General features: G+C 41.7%; 2 protein-coding genes across 2 annotated transcripts in view; one reads left to right on the top strand and one right to left on the bottom strand.

Annotated features, from left to right (window-relative positions):
* The window catches only part of ZC3H15 (zinc finger CCCH-type containing 15), a 62299-nt gene that overhangs the window by 616 nt on the left and 43971 nt on the right, over positions 1–17712 (bottom strand). The window lies entirely within an intron of this gene.
* LOC309963281 (large ribosomal subunit protein eL31-like) lies at positions 17–382 on the top strand (the record flags this gene model as incomplete). Its single annotated transcript, XM_082841581.1, has 1 exon — positions 17–382. One exon carries the CDS (start codon positions 17–19, stop codon positions 380–382), a length of 366 nt encoding a protein of 121 aa, XP_082697707.1.

Raw genomic sequence — 17712 nt, 5'->3', positions numbered from 1 at the left:
AACCTGGGCCCGGAGAATGGCTCAGGCAAAGAAGAATGGTTCTGCCATCAAGGAGGTAGAGACCAGAAGATACATCCTTGACATTCACCAGCTCATCCACGAAGTGGGTTTCAAGAAGTGGGGCCCTCAGGCACTCAGAGAGATCTGGAAATTTGCCATGAAGGAGATGGGAACTCCAGATGTGCACTTTCACACCAGGCTCAACAAAGCTGTCTGGGCCAAAGGAATAGGAATGTCCCATACTGTTTCCATGTGTGGTTGTCCAGAAAGTGTAACGAGGATGAAGAGTCACCAAACAAGCAAGCTCTATATGTTGGTTATCTACGTACCTACCACTACTGTCAAAGATCTACAGCCAATGTGGATGAGGGCTAACAGCTGATTATAAAATAAAGTTGTAAAACCACAAAAAAGAAAGCTTTTAACCATTATTCAAAAAGACACGTGCACCCCAATGTTCACTGCAGCACTATTTACAATAGCCAGGACATGGAAACAACCTAAATGGCCATCAACAGATGAATGGATAAAGAAGATGTGGTACATATATACAATGGAATATTACTCAGCCATAAAAAGGAACAAAACTAGGTCAGTTGTGGAGATGTGGATGGACCTAGAGACTGCCATACAGAGTGAAGTAAGTCAGAAAAAGAAAAACAAATATCGTATATTAACGCATACATGTGGAATCTAGAAAAATGGTACAGATGAGCCTGTTTGCAAGGAAGAAATAGAGACACAGACATAGGGAACAAACGTATGGACACCAAGGGGGTAAAGGTGGGTGGGATGAATTGGGAGATTGGGATTGACATATATACACTACCATGTATAAAATAGATAACTGATGAGAACTTGCTGTATAGCACAGGGAACTCTACTTAATGCTCTGTGGTGACCTAAATGGGAAGGAAATCCAAAAAAGAGGGGATATATGTATACACATAGCTGATTCACTTTGCTGTACAGCAGAAACTAACACAACATAAGCAACTATACCCCAGTTAAAAAAAATAGACATAAAAAAAAAAAGGAAACGAAAGCTTTTGCTGTGTTAGGTGGATACAGGAGATTCTTTATAGAATTGCAGATTTTATGTTATAAATTGTATTCAGCTGCTAGAGTACTAAAGAACTGAAATACTAGTGCTCAAGCAAGAGAGAATTTTGTATTCCTCTCACATAAAATAAGTCCAGAGCTGGCAAGGCAGTTCCAGTCATCCGGCACCCTGTCTCTTTCTATTTATCATCTTCAGAGTTGGCTAAAATAGCTGCCAATGCTTTGGCTCTGGTGTCCACGTTCCAGGCAAGAAGTAGAAGTGAAGAAGAGCAAAAAAGCTGCATGCTAACGATATGTCCTCTTTTAAGGGGTATTCCTAGAAGTGTAACAGATGTGCATAACAACAGTGGCTTAAACATGATCAGAGTTTTTTTCCTTAGGGAGCTACACAGCCTAAGGTCATTACGGCAACCCTGATCCAAAACACCCTCAAAAATTCAGTCTCCTTTTCTTCTTGTTGGATATCTCCTAGCAACTTCCATTCCAAGATCACCTCAAGGGTCAAAATAGCTGCTCAAGCTCCAGCCACCATGTGATATTGTGATTCATAATAAGAAATATATATATTTGGTCTTCTTCCTGGTTTCTGGCACAGAGCTCCTAAACCTTTGGAATTTCCTAAGTGATCAGAGAGATAAAGGTATCTTTGGTTATTCATAACAAGCACCTTTCAACTACATCAGAGTTTATATTAACGAGGTGACTTTGGAAAACCCATAACGATGGGAGCTGGTTGCCAGGGTAACCAACCCTGACTAGGCGCTGCGAGAGTGTCCTTTCCAGAGAAGGCATGGAAGCTCTTCGCCCCTTCCCACATACCTGTCCTGTGCATCTCTTCCACCTCGCTCTTCCTGCAGTGCTTCCTTTTATAATAAACTGATAATTTAGTAGTATACTGTTTGTCTGAGTTCTGTGAGTCACTCTAGAAAATTAATTGAACGCATGGAGGGGGTTGTGGGAACCTCTGATTTATAGCTGTCTGTCAGAAGCACAGATGACAACCTGGGCTTGCGACTGGCATCAGTGGGGGTGTGGGAGTGGCAGTCTGTGGGACTGAACCCTTAACCTGTGGGATGTGACGCTATCTCCAGGTAGTGTCAGAACTGAGTTATATTTTAGAACACACAGCTGGTGTCACAGAACCGATCGGCATGTGGAAAACCCACACATCCGGTGTTACAAGTGTTAAGTGTTCCTAAGTACAGCATTGAGAGTTGAGAGACACAGAAAGAGTAATAGGAGTGTGTTTTTTCAAAAATTTTACTTACTGTATCAATAATCTAGCCAGCTAAAAAAGACAAAGAGATAGGAAAGAAGGAGAGGCAAAACAGCCTACACTTGCTGCCTTTTCAGGAAGTCTTCTGGGAGCTTTCATGTAACCTTTCTGCTTATATCTCCTTTGCTAGAACTTAGTCGTATGGCCACACCTAGCTTCAAGGGAGGTTGAGAAATACAGTATTTTCAGGTAGGCACATTAATAAATCAAATAAAGTAAAAATTCTAATACTAAAGAAGAAGGGACCAGCAAACATTGGCCAGGCAGTTGGCAGCCTTTGCCACATCTGTACAATGATTTTAAAACATAACCACATGATTTTAAAACAGAAAAAGCCTTGGGGAATGGGACAAAGACATAAAGACATACATTTTGATTGGGACCAAGGTTGGAGACTTGGAGCTTGGGAAAGGGTATGGAAAGGCAGGCACTGTGAGTGTGGGGTTGTGGGAAAGTGTGGACATTCAGTGCAGAGGAGGTAAAAGTGTTAAGAAGTTAAGGATAAGATGGGCTTCCCTGGTGGCGCAGTGGTTGAGAGTCTGCCTGCCAATGCAGGGGACACGGGTTCGTGCCCCGGTCCGGGAAGATCCCACATGCTGCGGAGCGGCTGGGCCCGTGAGCCATGGCCGCTAAGCCTGCGCGTCCGGAGCCTGTGCTCCGCAACAGGAGAGGCCACAATAGTGAGAGGCCCACGTACCAAAAATAAAAAGAAGTTAAGGATAAGAAAGAAAATAATGAAGGGGAGTGTTTCAACTGAAACCAACGTGAGGACTAAGAGCCTGAACAAATGTCCTCCAAATATATATCTTTTATTTTTTTCTTTCTCTTTTGCTTGGCCTCCTTCACTGGGCACATCTCCTATCCTAGGCTCTCGTAGATGTGACCATCTGTCTCTCTTTCGTAAGCTTACACCTATTTGTATAATATATAGATTGACAGTGTAGCTCCATTAACTCAGGCACACTAACCCTTTTTTGCCAGAGATTGTATCCGCATGCCTGGTGTGGTGCCTGGTATGTAATAAACAAGCAACAAACATTTGCTGAGTTGGAATAAATATGTAAGGACACAGTGATAGGGAAAGAATGTTGACAGAGCACATAACAAGATAAGGTTTCCAGAAAGGTGCCTTTCAAAGATAAAAGATACATGAATTTGTGAGGCATCACATCTTTCCAGAATAGTCTTTACTATGAACAATTACAAATTGGAAGTTATTCCATTATTATTGAAATGTTATTTCCATTTGTTCTGTTCTTTTCCACCCCAGAAAGATCTTACATATATTCTTTTACTTTATCTCTACTTAATTGAATCATCTTGTCTCTGCCTGACCCTGGGCTCCTTCTTCCACATCCCCTTCCAGTCCTGTGACGTACATGAATTACCAGTATCTGGGTGGAGTCCAGAAAAGCACAGCAAGATTCACAAGAGGATGTGATATTCCTTCCCATTTTATGATTACTGGTTGTGTGACCTTGCAAAATTTATTTAACTGATCTATGCCTCCACTTGCCGACCTGTAAAGTGGGAATAATAAACTGACAGGTCAGGGTTGTTGAAAGGATTATGTAAAACTTTTAGCAGTCATGGTCTCTAATGTGCATTCAACATATGTTAGCAATTACTACTTGTCCACAGAACAGAATGTTAGGAGATGATGCTCACATTTTCCATGGGGAGGCAAGACAGTTCCTCAACTATCAGTGCTGAGAGGAAGGACTCCAGCAGGGGTGGCAGTGAGAGAGGAGAAGGGGGAGGCAAAGAGAGGGTTTTCCAAGGTCCCACAACAAGTAAGGGGCAGTACCATGAGGTGGGAAGGTGGGAGAAGGTGATAGAATCCCACCTATACTGGCTCTTGGGGAACTTCCAAGGTCAGGTGGGTGGTAAAGAAAATCTGACTTGCAATTTCCTCTCAGGGGGAGCAACGACCTTGGCTGCAGCCATGTGAGTCATGGGTTCTGGAGAAGAAACAGCACTGACACAGTGGATTTGAGACAAAGGGAGTTTCCTTAAGGACTAGCTCCTGAATCAGCCACTGTTTGCCTAAGAGAAAATAAACCACACTTGCCAGTTGCATTAGGTAAAACCAAAACACAATATTCTCAAACACAAACTAACTAAGAAAGGAGTTTACTGGCTTGCATGACTGAAAAACCCAGGAGAAGGAAGCTCTTGGCTTCTGTCTTTTAAATCTCCATATGAAGATTCATGTGTGACATGGTCATGCTCCATTCTAAGTCTCCCCTTGGTGACAAGAGAGCTGCAGCAGCCCCAGTCTCACAACGCTTCTGGTTGGAGTCCAGCAGGAAAGAAGTCTGCCACCTTGATGGCTCCAACAAAAGTCCTGGAGTCTCATTAGCATGATTGACCTGCTTGTGAATTAGTAACTTGGCTCAGGCCAAGTATGGGTCACGTAACACCCTCCAGAGTTGAAAGTGGAATTATCTGCACAGGAACCACATGGACTGAGCGGGGAGGGGAGGTCAATCCCCAAACATAAATTGTGGGCTGTTACTAGAAGTAGGGTAAATAGATGTGCATAGCCAGAAAAAAATGTTTACTACACTACCCATTATTTTCTCTTGCCATGTGTTGTAGGCACTGTTGAAGTGCTACTGTATTACACACAGTGGGAACCCTGAGAAACATACCCTTGCTTTGGCATTAAGTGTGAAACTTCCTTAGAGGCTAAAGGGCACTAGTAATTGTTCCACACTCCAGTTTAGAGAGTCTTAGCAGTACTGAGCGATCCTACTCATTGGATATAATTCAAACTACTTTTTAGTGTCAATGATGTTGTTCATATCAACGCATTTGTCTCCCCGTTACCCCACAAGCTGCTAGAAGGCAGGGGTCTAGCTGATTGCCCCACATAATGTCAGTATTAATAAATGATTTATTTACTGATTCATTCACTTAAGGGCTCTGTTTCCAGTCAGATCCGAAACAGTCAGAAGCGTTTGAGCTTCCACTGGCTTCAAAACAGGAATTATAATTCTTTTTGGCAAGTGTGAAATCATTGTAACTCGTGTTCTTTAGAAACACATTTGAACAACATCCTGCTGACTGGAAAAATGTATACAATCCTTCAACAGAACAACTGCTCATTCACCACTCCCATTTTAAATAGAAACAAAATTTCTAGTAATTAATTTTAATCATTTACCAGTCTGTTTTTTAGCAGATAGGCCCATACTATTATTCTTTTGGGCACAGACAATTTTTTCCAGAGAAGGACAGAGAATTTTTTTCCCTTTCAATTAGAACTAAGGTGTAAAGTCATCAATTTAAAGGTTGAGAAGTATCCATTTAAATCTGAGGCACTGAACTTGAGCTCTGATCCTCTGGCAGGAGCCTGTGTGTGTATTTGAGAGACAGAGAGATAGAGATGGAGGGACATATGGAAATTGACCAACTGTCTGGGAAACATGGAGGTCAGGGTGATACAAGACAATGCCAGGAAGCAAAATCAGAGTCCAGGGGCTTTCCTGGTGGCGCAGTGGTTGAGAGTCCGCCTGCCGATGCAGGGGACACGGGTTCGTGTCCCGGTCTGGGAGGATCCCACATGCCGCGGAGCGGCTGGGCCCGTGAGCCATGGCCGCTGAGCCTGCGCGTCCGGAGCCTGTGCTCCGCAACGGGAGAGGCCACAACAGTGAGAGGCCCGCGTACCGCAAAAAAAAAAAAAAAAAAAAAAAAAAAAAAAAATCAGAGTCCAAACAAGATATAAATCTAAGAGGAATAAGCAGAGAAGTTGAATTCTCTGAAGCTTGAATAGGCAAGAAGCAATAGGAAATAATAATAATAATAAATATCAGTGTAGCACTGACTATGAGGTAAGGACTTTCTAAGTGCTCTACACAGGAATGTGTATTCCCCTCTAGTCTAGACTACAGATTTCATGAAGGTAGGGACTGTGTTATTTTATTTCCTTCCTTGCTCAATAAATATTATTGAATACTAATGACACTGTATATGCCAAAACAAAGCCAGTGGGATAAAGCATGGAAGGTCGGAGGCAGATACTGAGACATTCCCTAAGCAGCTAAGTGAAACTGTCACTCTTCCTAAGGGGTGTCCAAGGCCTCGACTATGGTTTAGGAAGGGCTGTTCAAAGACAGTGGGGCATATCAGTTTCTACCCAGCTTTTGTCTATGTTCCAAAGATAATTTAAACCTTGCTTTTCATTAAAGCAGCCATCAAAAGGCAATGCAATGACTGTGGCACTATAAAAATCAGTCCAGGGGCTTCCCTGGTGGCACAGTGGTTGAGAGTCCACCTGCCGATGCAGGGGACACGGGTTCGTGCCCTGGTCCGGGAAGATCCCACATGCCGTGGAGCGGCTGGGCCCGTGAGCCATGGCCGCTATGCCTGTGCGTCCAGAGCCTGTGCTCCACAATGGGAGAGGCCACAGCAGTGAGAGGCCCGCGTACTGAAAAAAAAAAAAATCAGTCCAGGTGTGTTGCTCTCTTCACCTTATCCTGATTCCCCTCCCTACCCCATCCTACTCAGGCATCCTAGGGTATTCTGGGACTTCTCAAGTGGAGGCAGTCACATCCCTGCTTGCAGTAATGCTGGGCACAGTTTGTTATCTGGTGTTAGGCTTGTGTGCCAGTGTCTTTCTGGAGTTTCATACTGGTTGCAGCATAGGAGGCAACTGACCTCAATAACTGGGAGCTGTGGATACCTACTTCTTTTCATAGCACATTGCTCTTGAGTAGTGCTAACTCATCAATTCCCAGGAGACAATCAGTCTAGCCTGTCAGGTCTGCATGTAATCAGCAAGGAATTTTTCATTCCCGGGCTAATGCCTACATGCCATACAGTCTCTATCATGTGTTCTTAGTTAAGCGAAGTATCTTAGTAGTAAACTGAACTAAAAACCCAACACATTCATGTGCTGGAGAATGGGAGTGAGGGTAAAGAGGAGGCATCTCCAGACAAGAGATTTTATTACTTAAAGACACATTTTACAATGGAAAACCAGGGCAGTAAAAAAATAGAATGACTGGAGGATGGCTTTTGCTACTTGAAGGGCATCTAGATTCTGGAAACCAATCTGGGGTTTCTTTATTGATGTAACCGTTTAATGGTCTGATCACACAATAACAGACATTCTTCATTTGCAGACTCCCAAACCAATGATAACCTAACTGTGACAAAGAGAAACTTCGAGTTATTGGAATTGCTGGGGGTAGGGAAGTGGCGTATGAGCTGGGGAGGTTTAGGTAGCACAGCAATATGAAAAGCGTTGTTAATATTTCTCGGCTTATAAACAGTTGGGTTCTAGAGGGAGACTGTGTTTGAATCCCAGCTTTACCACTTACTGGATGTGTGAGCTTGGACGAATTTTTAAACCTCTCTATATCCCAGTTTCTTTGTCTTTAGAGGGGAGATAACATTAGTACATTCTTTCTAGAGGAATATTAGTACATTCTTTCTAGAGGCTTGGAACAGTGTCCTAACTCATTGTAAAATTCAGCATATATTGCCCCCCAGCCCTCTCATTATTATTACTTTCATGTACCTCTCTAAGTTTCTCTGTATTAAATCATTTTTCTTCTATTCCTTATTCCATAAATCTGGTTAATCTGGTTGGGTGTTAGTTGAAGATAGACTGTCCTTTCAGTTTTCATCATTTCATCAAGGCCAATCCTCAAGTTGTCATGTGGAGGGACTTCAACTGCCAAATACCTCAGGTTTCTGCCTTGTCACTCACTTCTCACCCTAGAGGGTTTGGGAGAGGGACCTGGGCTGTGTGGTCAGTGGATCTGTCATTGTGTCGACCAGATACATTCTGGTGTGGCTCTCCACCAACAGTCAGGCCTGGCCCTGTGGGGAAGATTTGAGTTTGTCTAGCTCTTCCATGACAAGGTAGATGATAAGTGTACTATTTTAGAGCTATGATATCCATTATTTGGACCTATTTTCCAATCTACTCTTTAGCAGTAACAAAGCTTATATTTCTCCACCATATGACTAGGATGTCTTTTTCTCAGTTGGTTTTGACTCAGAGGGAGAATAATATTTTATTTATTGGGTCCCCAAATTCTCAAAACCTACTATGTGTAAGGTTCGCAGAGGTTTCTGTAGGTGACACATTAATGTCTAAGGTAACTTCTTTTCCTCGGGGAGCTTGAAATCTAGTAAAAAGAATGATAACTTTTCATAAGTAACTATAACACAGGATGAATAATTAAAATAAGAAAAGCAAATTGTGGGGACTTCCCTGGTGGTGCAGTGGTTAAGAATCGCCTGCCAATGGCAGGGGACACGGGTTTGATCCCTGGTCCGGGAAGATCCCACATGCCAAGGAGCAACTAAGCCCGTGCACCACAACTACTGAGCCCATGTGCCACAACTGCTGAAGCCCACACGCCTAGAGACCGTGATTCGCAACGAGAAGCCACCGCAATGAGAAGCCTGCACACGGCAACGAAGAGTAGCCCCCACTCGCCACAACTAGAGAAAGCTTGCATGCAGCAGCGAAGATTCAATGCAGCCCAAAATAAATAAATAAATACATAAAAAAGAAAAGCAAATTTTTTATTGCTTTTGGAAGGGAGAAATCACTTCCTTCTGGAGGCATTAGGAAAAAAAAAACTCATGGAAGAGATAGTATTTAATGTGGTTATTACTTTGACAGATTGAATGGGGGAGGGAGAGAGCATTTTAAACACACAGCAATACCATAAAGGCAGAAAAGCATGAGTATGTGTGTCAGGAGAGGGAGGGTGGCAAGGAGATATCTGTGGAGAAACAACAAGTAATTCATTCTGGCTGAAACTTAGAGTATAAGTAAGTTGGGGAAGAGGCTGGACAGGCTTTGACCATACTGTGGAAACACATGGAAAATTTTTGAACAAGGTACTCACTTCAGAGTTGCTTTTAAAGAAGATGAATCAGGCAGTGATACATAAGGCAGTTTCAATTCAGAGATAAGGGAATGGGAATAACTGAGATGGAACTGAGATTCAATTCCCTATTTGTATGATTCTAAGCCTTGACTTATCTGATTAAAGCAAATAAAAAACGATTTGTGTTAGAAGGATAAAACAATGAGCTCAGACTTAGATACTAAGTTTGAGATGTTACTGGGACATTCAAGTGAATAACTCTAGTCACTTCTGGCTCCATTCTGTCCTTCAATTGGTAGGGAAATAGACTCCACCTCCAATTCTGCAAAGAATTTGTTGCCACCTTGAATGTACTACACCAATTTTACAATGTATTAGCCCTGTAACCTAGGGCTTTTACCTTAATCCTTCTCAGCCTTAGTTTCCTAACATCGCAAAAGGAAAACCTATGTCATAGATTTCCGAAGTTAGATAACATATGTACCTACCTTGCACAGGTCCTAATGTGTAGTTGGTGCTAAGAAACGATAGCGATCACCATCATCATCACCCTTACAGAGTCAGGTCCAAATACTGGCTCTGTCATTTACTAGCTGTGTGATTAATCTTTTTAAACCTTCGTTTGCTCATCTTTAAAATGGGGGATAATAAGAATAACTACAACAACTATGGTTGTTGTAAAGACTTATGAGATGATCTATGCATAGAACTTCTTAAGAGGATAGCACTTGTAGCTCCCAAACAGAGCTCTTGTGAAGATTCAACAAGTTCTTGAATGTATTCAGCATACAGTCAAGATTCTAAATGTTAGGTATTATTATTATAATTACATTGCTACTACTACTACTACAACTACATTGCATTAGGTAGATATTTGGTTGTTACCTCTCTATTAATTGTGGGTTCTTTAAAGAATTTTCTCAATATGTAGTTTACTTAGAAAATAGATAGATAGATAGATAGATGGATGTTTTAAAATATAAATTGAAGATATCTAGAGGGCACTTTGCTCCGTTTATTGGGAACTTAGGGTTTGGGGCCTTAAGGTATAGATTTTAGAATACATGCATAGAGATAATAATTGAGAACCTTGAGGGAGTATAGGGAATAAGGAGGCCTGATGAACCTTACCAGGTGTTTGCTCATTGAAGATGGGAGGAAGAAGAGAGGCCAGGAAGGGATTCATAAGAAAAGATGAGTGATGCAGAAGTAGAATGACAGGCGTCACAGTCCCAAGAAAGGAGGACACTGCAGGAAGGACAGGGATGTTCAACATTGCTAAATGGTACATAAAAGCTTGAGAAAAACTGTAGGCTTTGCCAATTATGGGGTAATTGGTGACCTTGAGAGAACAGTTTTAGAAAGAGAATCAAGAGTAGAATCCAGGGCTTCCCTGGTGGCGCAGTGGTTGAGAGTCCGCCTGCCGATGCAGGGGACGTGGGTTCGTGCCCCGGTCCGGGAGGATCCCACATGCCGCGGAGCGGCTGGGCCCGTGAGCCATGGCCGCTGAGCCTGTGCGTCCGGGGCCTGTGCTCCGCAACGGGAGAGGCCACAACAGTGAGAGGCCCGCGTACCGAAAAAAAAAAAAAAAGAGAGGTCCTTGGTGGAATAGGGACCCAGAGGAAACAGGGAAGAATGGGAATAGAGGCTAGGTTGAACTTTGTAAAAGCAGAGACATGAGCCTCTCTTGGAGGCCAGAGTAAAGCAAAGGAGTAGGCAGATTAAAATTACCAAGAGATACTAAGATGGAGCAAATGGAATTGCAAGAGGTCTCCATCAGCTATCTTGGATCTTACTGGTAAACAAGAAAGTGACTACAGTATTCTGAGAGATTGCCAGAAGTGGGTGGGAACTGAAGGACAAGGAAAGCCGTCTGGAAAGGCTGCTGTGCAGAGCTGACTGTAGCTGAATTCAATAATTTCTGGGGCAGTAGAGAGCTTAGCTGAAATTAGATAATTAGTTTAGTGCCATTGGTTTAATGATATCCTGTAGACCCAATCTATTGACTTTCCCTAGAAATGATCAATCTTCAGGAGGAAGAGTAGGGAAAGCATATTTTGCATTATATTAAACTTGATAATGCTGAGGCAGAAATGAGGGAACATAAAAATGGCAAGAGATGCCATGTGGTAATTAACAGTAAGTTACTAACATGGCTTGGTATATACCTGACATAACAAATGAACCCAGAACAGAGAGAATATATTGAAGAAAAGAGAGAGTTCAAGACACATATGGATACCATTAGGATTAAAAACAGGTTAGGTGATCATGAAGATATGGAAGGAATTGAAGTTGAGATTAGAATGTAGATTCTCAGGGGTTTTAAGATCTTAGAAGTGGAGCAACACCAAGTGAGATGAAGTCTAGAGGGGCCGTGTCAGGGGGGTCACCTCGTGGAGTGGAGCTCAGCTTCCAAAGTCCAGAAAGCAGTGAGGAAAGGTTGTGTAGGAATACGATCCAGTGGGTCAGTCAGAGTGGTCTGGGTTCTAAGCCCCAGCTCTATCACTCTTCAGTTGGGTGACCCTGTGCAAGTTACTAAACCTTTCCACATCTCTTTTCTCATCTGTAAAATGGAGGTCATATTGGTTCCCAACTTTTAGAATTGTTGGGAGGACTAAACGGGATAATATATGTAAAGTATCTCACATCTGACACCTGATAAGGGCTCAGAACATACTCTTATTAATATTTAGTGTTAGCTTTCAGTATTTTCATGAATCATACCTTAGTGTCTATCCTTGCGAGGATGACAGAGCTTAAAGTGGAGAGGAAGACTGTGGATGGAATACTAAAGTCAGTGAAAAAGATACTGTATCAGGTTTTAGAGGTTAGTGGATGATTGGGTAAGGACTGTTAGAAAGCCTAACTAAAAATGCCTTCAACAATACTGACTACCTCAAAACAACAAATCCCCAGGTAGAACTGCTCCAAAGTTTAGCGCCATTGGCTTAATGATATCTTGAAAGACCCAGATGCTTTCTCTGCTTGTTGGCTTGTCCCCTTGGACTATTTCTCAACATGGCCCCAATATCATGGCTGAAGCTTCAGGTACCGTTAGGCACTGAGTTTGACGGATCCTTAGTGGATCTCTCTACAGTGTGAGAGGGCTAGCACCTATTGATTTCAGTTTGGGGAATAAGACAACAGAGAAATACCATTTAACATTTTGTTGCACAAATGATGCTGCAATGAGCACACTTGTAGATGCCTCATTATGCATATGTGAAGTATTTTGTAGGATGAATAGGGAGATGTCAAATTGTTTCCACAGAGGGCAACATTTAAGTGTTGCAGGATCTTACAAATGCCATTACCACTTTACACACTAATTAGTAGTACAAAAAAAAATTTCCTTACTTCCTATCCAAAGTTTGATAAGATTAAACTTTTAAATATTTGTTAATCTGGCAGATGAAAAACTTATCACATTGCTTTTTCAGTGTGCATTTTCTTGGTTACAAATGAAGTTGACTAGCTTCTCAAATGTTTGGATTATTTGCACTAAATTTTCTATGAGTTTCCTGTTTACAACTTTTGCTTGCTTTTCTATTAGGTTGTTCATATTTTCTTCACTTATAGAAATTCCTCATATAGTCTAGATACTATATAACAATCCTTTGATTGCCATTTATGTCTATCTTTTGTCTTTTAGCTTTGTTTAAGGTGTCTATTGTAGGAAGCAACTTTTAATTTGCACAAATTTTTTGTACTCTTAAGGTTCTTAGGTTGTTCTACTGGCAGTAACTATGCAGTTGTTTAATCTCCAGGTCAACCCTGCCCAAAGTCAAGTACAGGAAGCTGTCTACACAGTGTCATTTAAATGATAAGGAGAGAAAGGCTCAACTGCTCAAATATATTTCAATCCATGAGTCTGATGCCATGTCTGAATTTTCCCACCTGAGTCATTCCCAAGGGACTTTCTGGGAACTTGGATGTTAACTGTGTGAAGGATGTTATTATCTTGTTGAGACAGGATATTAGCCTATTAACAATAATTGTGCTCTCTGATTAAATTTTGCCTTTTTTTTGCAGTACGCGGGTCTCTCACTGTTGTGGCCTCCCGTGTTGCGGAGCACAGGCTCCGGACGCGCAGGCTCAGCAGCCATGGCTCACGGGCCTAGCCGCTCCGCGGCACGTGGGATCTTCCCGGACCGGGGCACGAACCCGTGTCTCCTGCATCGGCAGGCGGACGCTCAACCACTGCGCCACCAGGGAAGCCCGCCATTTATTTTTATCAGAGGGAATGAGATGTACAGGGAAAGTAAAGAATGTTTGAAACAGTGCATGGCTCATGTGCTTGAAGAAATTTTATGGAAGGATTCGGGTAGCAAGGAGGTAGCTTCAAGACAACTTTTCTCTTTCTCAGGAAGGAAGAAAAGAGAAAGACGAAAAGGGAAATACTCTCAAAACAAACCTTGATATTTCTTTTTCTCCCCTTAGGCTAGAGTCCTCTAACATTTGGGTTACTTGCTAGGTCAATATCAAAATGTGATAACTTTCCACTGAAAGTAGATGCTACTTTGATTATTTCCTTAATTAAAGCAAACTTAAATAAGCAGTTCCACAGTTATGATTCAATAAATCCTTTCAAACATTCCTCACAAAAGAGTCCTGTGATAAAGTCATTTCAGATGGAAAACAAGGGAATTAAAAAAGAAAAATGGCATAAAAGACTTCTCTTTTGCCATGTGTTAAGTTGGGGGAATTTTTTCTATCCTTGTAAGCGGTTTTTAGTCTCTGAGGAAAAAAATACTTAAAGAAAGCAGATGTTGATGAGTCACATTTAAGCTCTTATAGTTCGAAACATATTTTTTATTTGTGTATGAAGCTGTGGTCTGGAAGATAACTGGCTAAAGTCCTTGACTTTAGGGTTTTAACCCTATGTTGTCAACACCAAAGAAGTTGGACTAGAAAATCTCTACGAATACTCCCAACTCTTGTATTCTACACTTTTTAATGAACTTTATGCTTTTTTTGCCTTTGCCCCAATTATGTAGCCGCAAGATGATATAGCCCCCAGCCCCTTTTCTCCTCTGGCTATTTCTTTAAGTCACTGTCCAAGAATGAACAGTGAAGGAATTAGGAAGAAGGAGAAAACTTTCAAAGTGTGAGAATGGGAGCAGCGGTCAGTCACTGTTCAGTAGATTTTTACAGATTGCTAACCACAAGTAGACAGACTAATCAAATGATCACAAGCGTGATTACAGCTGAAGATAAGTCTCTTTATAACAAAGGACTGACAAAAGACCTAACTGCGAAGTCAAAAAAACCCACTTCTCTCAGGAAGAACCAACACCTGAGCAGAGATCTGAAGGAGGAAGACGGGTGACAAAGTGAAAGAGGGGTGGGTTGCCTGTGGTAAGAGCATGCCAGGCAGAAACAACTAGCACCTACAGGGTCCTGCAGCAGGGGGCACAGTGTGTTCAGGGAAGTTGGAGGTAAGGGGATGTATCCCCAAGGTAGTTAAGGGAAAACAGACAGGATTTAGAATTGATTTGGATCACTGGAGCTAGTTCTCCCTCAGAGTCCTTGCTACTCTCTTCCTCCTCTTTCTCTCCTAGCAGATAAAAAAACACTTGAGCTAGGCATTGTTTTAAGCACTTTACACATATGAACTCAACTCTAACTCAACAATAACCCAATGAGTATATGGTAGAATATATGAACTCATGATCCTACCTGAAAATCTCTGCTTCACCTTTTTCTTCCATATATATATATATATATATATATATATCTTTATATATATATATATATATCTTTAAGATAGCAGACTTTTTTTTTTTGCTAGGGACAAGCTCGGGGTTATTTGAGAAAAGAAAACAAAAAACAAAAAAACGATGGGAGTATTCAAATGCGGTTTGGACATGCTCAATCCCAAGGCATGGGACTTAAGAAGAAAATTACAGAAAACTACAGTCCATTCCTGTGTAATTTATTTAATTGAAATATATAATATCTATTGAGTGCATATTGCATCAAATACTATTCTGAACATTTTATATATTAGTTTATTTTATCTTCACACCTAACTCTATTGTGATGCCCATTTTACAAATGAGAACACCAAGGGAAATCTCCAAGAATGTACAGCTGATAGTAGTGAAGAGAGGTGGGTGCTGATCCTGGGCAGTCTGTCTTCAGAGGCCACACTCTTAAGCACTAAACATCACTTGCTCACCTGTATGAGTGCCCAATGCCTTGCTATCTCCTAAAATGGTTCTCTTCTTTCTTCTCCACTAGACTCCCTTATGATATATTAGGAAACAAAGGTCCTCACGACAAACATGATATAGTCATTGAATTAACAGAAAATAAAGAAACTGGTGGAACTCTATAAGGACAACTACCAAGACTGCTTTTTCTTCAACAAATGAGAATATGGAAGTTATTTTGTGGCCAATGAACATGAAATACTTAAGATATGAGGCAAGCCGCCATGTAACTCTAGATTCCTGAAACTGGTAGTATAAAAACTGCTCTAAGGCTGCTTTTGAGCAGGGATTATAGTCAATCCTACACCACTAAAGTAATTACAGCAGAAAAAAGAAAGACCATTTTCAACAAAGCTGCAGAATTTCTCTGATTTGCATTAAGAATTTGTCATTTTCTTGGCACATGTTTCTCCTTTCATTATTGAACTCTATGACAGATCATGTGTTTCAAGTCTGCCTCACTTTCATTTAGGCTCAAATCAAATTCCAGAATGTTCTTTTGGATGAAGGGGTTTCCCTAAAGCTAACTGGAGTTTCCTGCACTTTTGTTGAGATCTAAACTAGCAAGATTTCAGTACCTCAGTCGTCACTCATCACTTTAATCGTTCAGTTGTATATATCCTCAGCTTTCTTGCTACTTTATTCCTCCATCTTACCCTCTTAGAAGATAATAAAGCACTTCTGTTGTGTTTTCTCTGTGCCCTTCCCCTCTCCTCCCCTCCCTTCCTCTTGCCTCCTCTTCTTTCAGTGCTTAGAACTGTCCATCTATTCACTCAACAACACCCTCTGAGTATACGGCAGAGTACGTGGGCCCAGATGCAGGTAGGTTGAGAGACAGGGTGGTGGAAGCATGTAAAAGATCTCCTCTAAATGCTCCTAGTTTCTCTGTAAATGGGAAACAGACTATACTTATTTTACAGGTGAGGAATCTGAAGCACAGAGAGAGTAAGCAGTTTGTTCAAGACCACCTAGCTTCCAAGTGGCCGAACCATGATTTAAATCTAATCAGTCTGACTCCAGAGTGTATACTCTTCGCCTTCATGCACTGCTGCCAAACTCCTCTCTGGTTAAATTCAACTCTGTACTTCCCTGCCTGACCCACCAGGGTCCTTCTGACACTGCTCTAACAGCCCTCCTCTGCACTCCCACCTGACACATTAGGTGCTATAGGCGCTAATTCAAGGAATTTCCTAACTTCTTGCTTCTTTCTGAAAGACAGTTGGTAACTTTTGTGAATTAGGCTGTAACTACTTTATAACTAACATGTCCTGCCCATCATCTGTCAGCTGCAAGGTACTCTGGTGAGCCACCACTTGAGAGCTTTACTCATTTTAACAGATTTCATTGGCATAGCTCTGGGTGGCAATCCAGTTTTTTCAAAATGTGCTCAGCCATAAAGGCCCAAGTCCACGCAGCTGTGGCAAAGTTACAGTTCTGTGGTTTCACGTTAGTTACCTTATAGTTACTGTGTAATTAGCGCCGCTTAATGTATATTACCAAAATAAATATATCTACCCCAGGAAAAAAAAAAAAAAAAAGCTGAACATAGCTGAAGACTAATGACCATGCTGATTATTCTCCCTTCAGATTCATGCTTTGGCACAGCCCTGAAAGCCTACTCTACTTTCGCAGTCAGTTCATTTCTTAATTACTTTACCTCTTAGCTCTTTTCAAACTTTTGTTGCCACTTCTCCAGTCTTCACTCTGTAATGACTTGTTTCCCATTTCATTGAGAAAATGGAAGCAGTCAGAAGAGAACTTCCACATACTCCCCACACCACATCTACTGACCTACTTGCATTGGGCCCCATGTACTCTGCCTGACCTTTCACCATGGATGAATGTCTGTGTGCTTATCTAAATCCAGTAGCTCCTTATTGAGCACTGGATCCCATCCCCTCACCTTCTCCAGGATCTCTCTCTTTCAAATATACCCTCTCTTCTGTATCATCAGTTTTCCTACCCCCACTAGTCATTTCCCATCAGTAGACACATATTCTGTAATATTCCTATCTTAAAAACAAAAACAGACTTCTGGTTTCTGATCTGGCCTGTAAGGAGCTTGGCAATTGTCATTCTGTCTTGACAGCAAGTAAAAAGCTGAACAAATCGAAAAATCAACAATTTTTCTTAGCTCCATCAGAGAAGTGAGGTCATGGGCAAACCACTACCTCCCAAACTGGAGAGACAGGTAAATACAGAGAATCACAACTTACTGGAGCAGAAACCTTCATGAGAACCGGTGCTGGGATAGGAAAACCTGAACTGTAATTGACAAATTGCTGGAGGCTCAGTGTGC

The sequence above is a fragment of the Leucopleurus acutus genome (assembly GCF_964270905.1).
Source record: "Leucopleurus acutus genome assembly, chromosome: 6".
Taxonomy (NCBI): Eukaryota; Metazoa; Chordata; class Mammalia; order Artiodactyla; family Delphinidae; genus Leucopleurus; species Leucopleurus acutus.
Note: the sequence above shows the minus strand (reverse complement) of the source record. Positions and strands in the feature narration are given on the sequence as shown.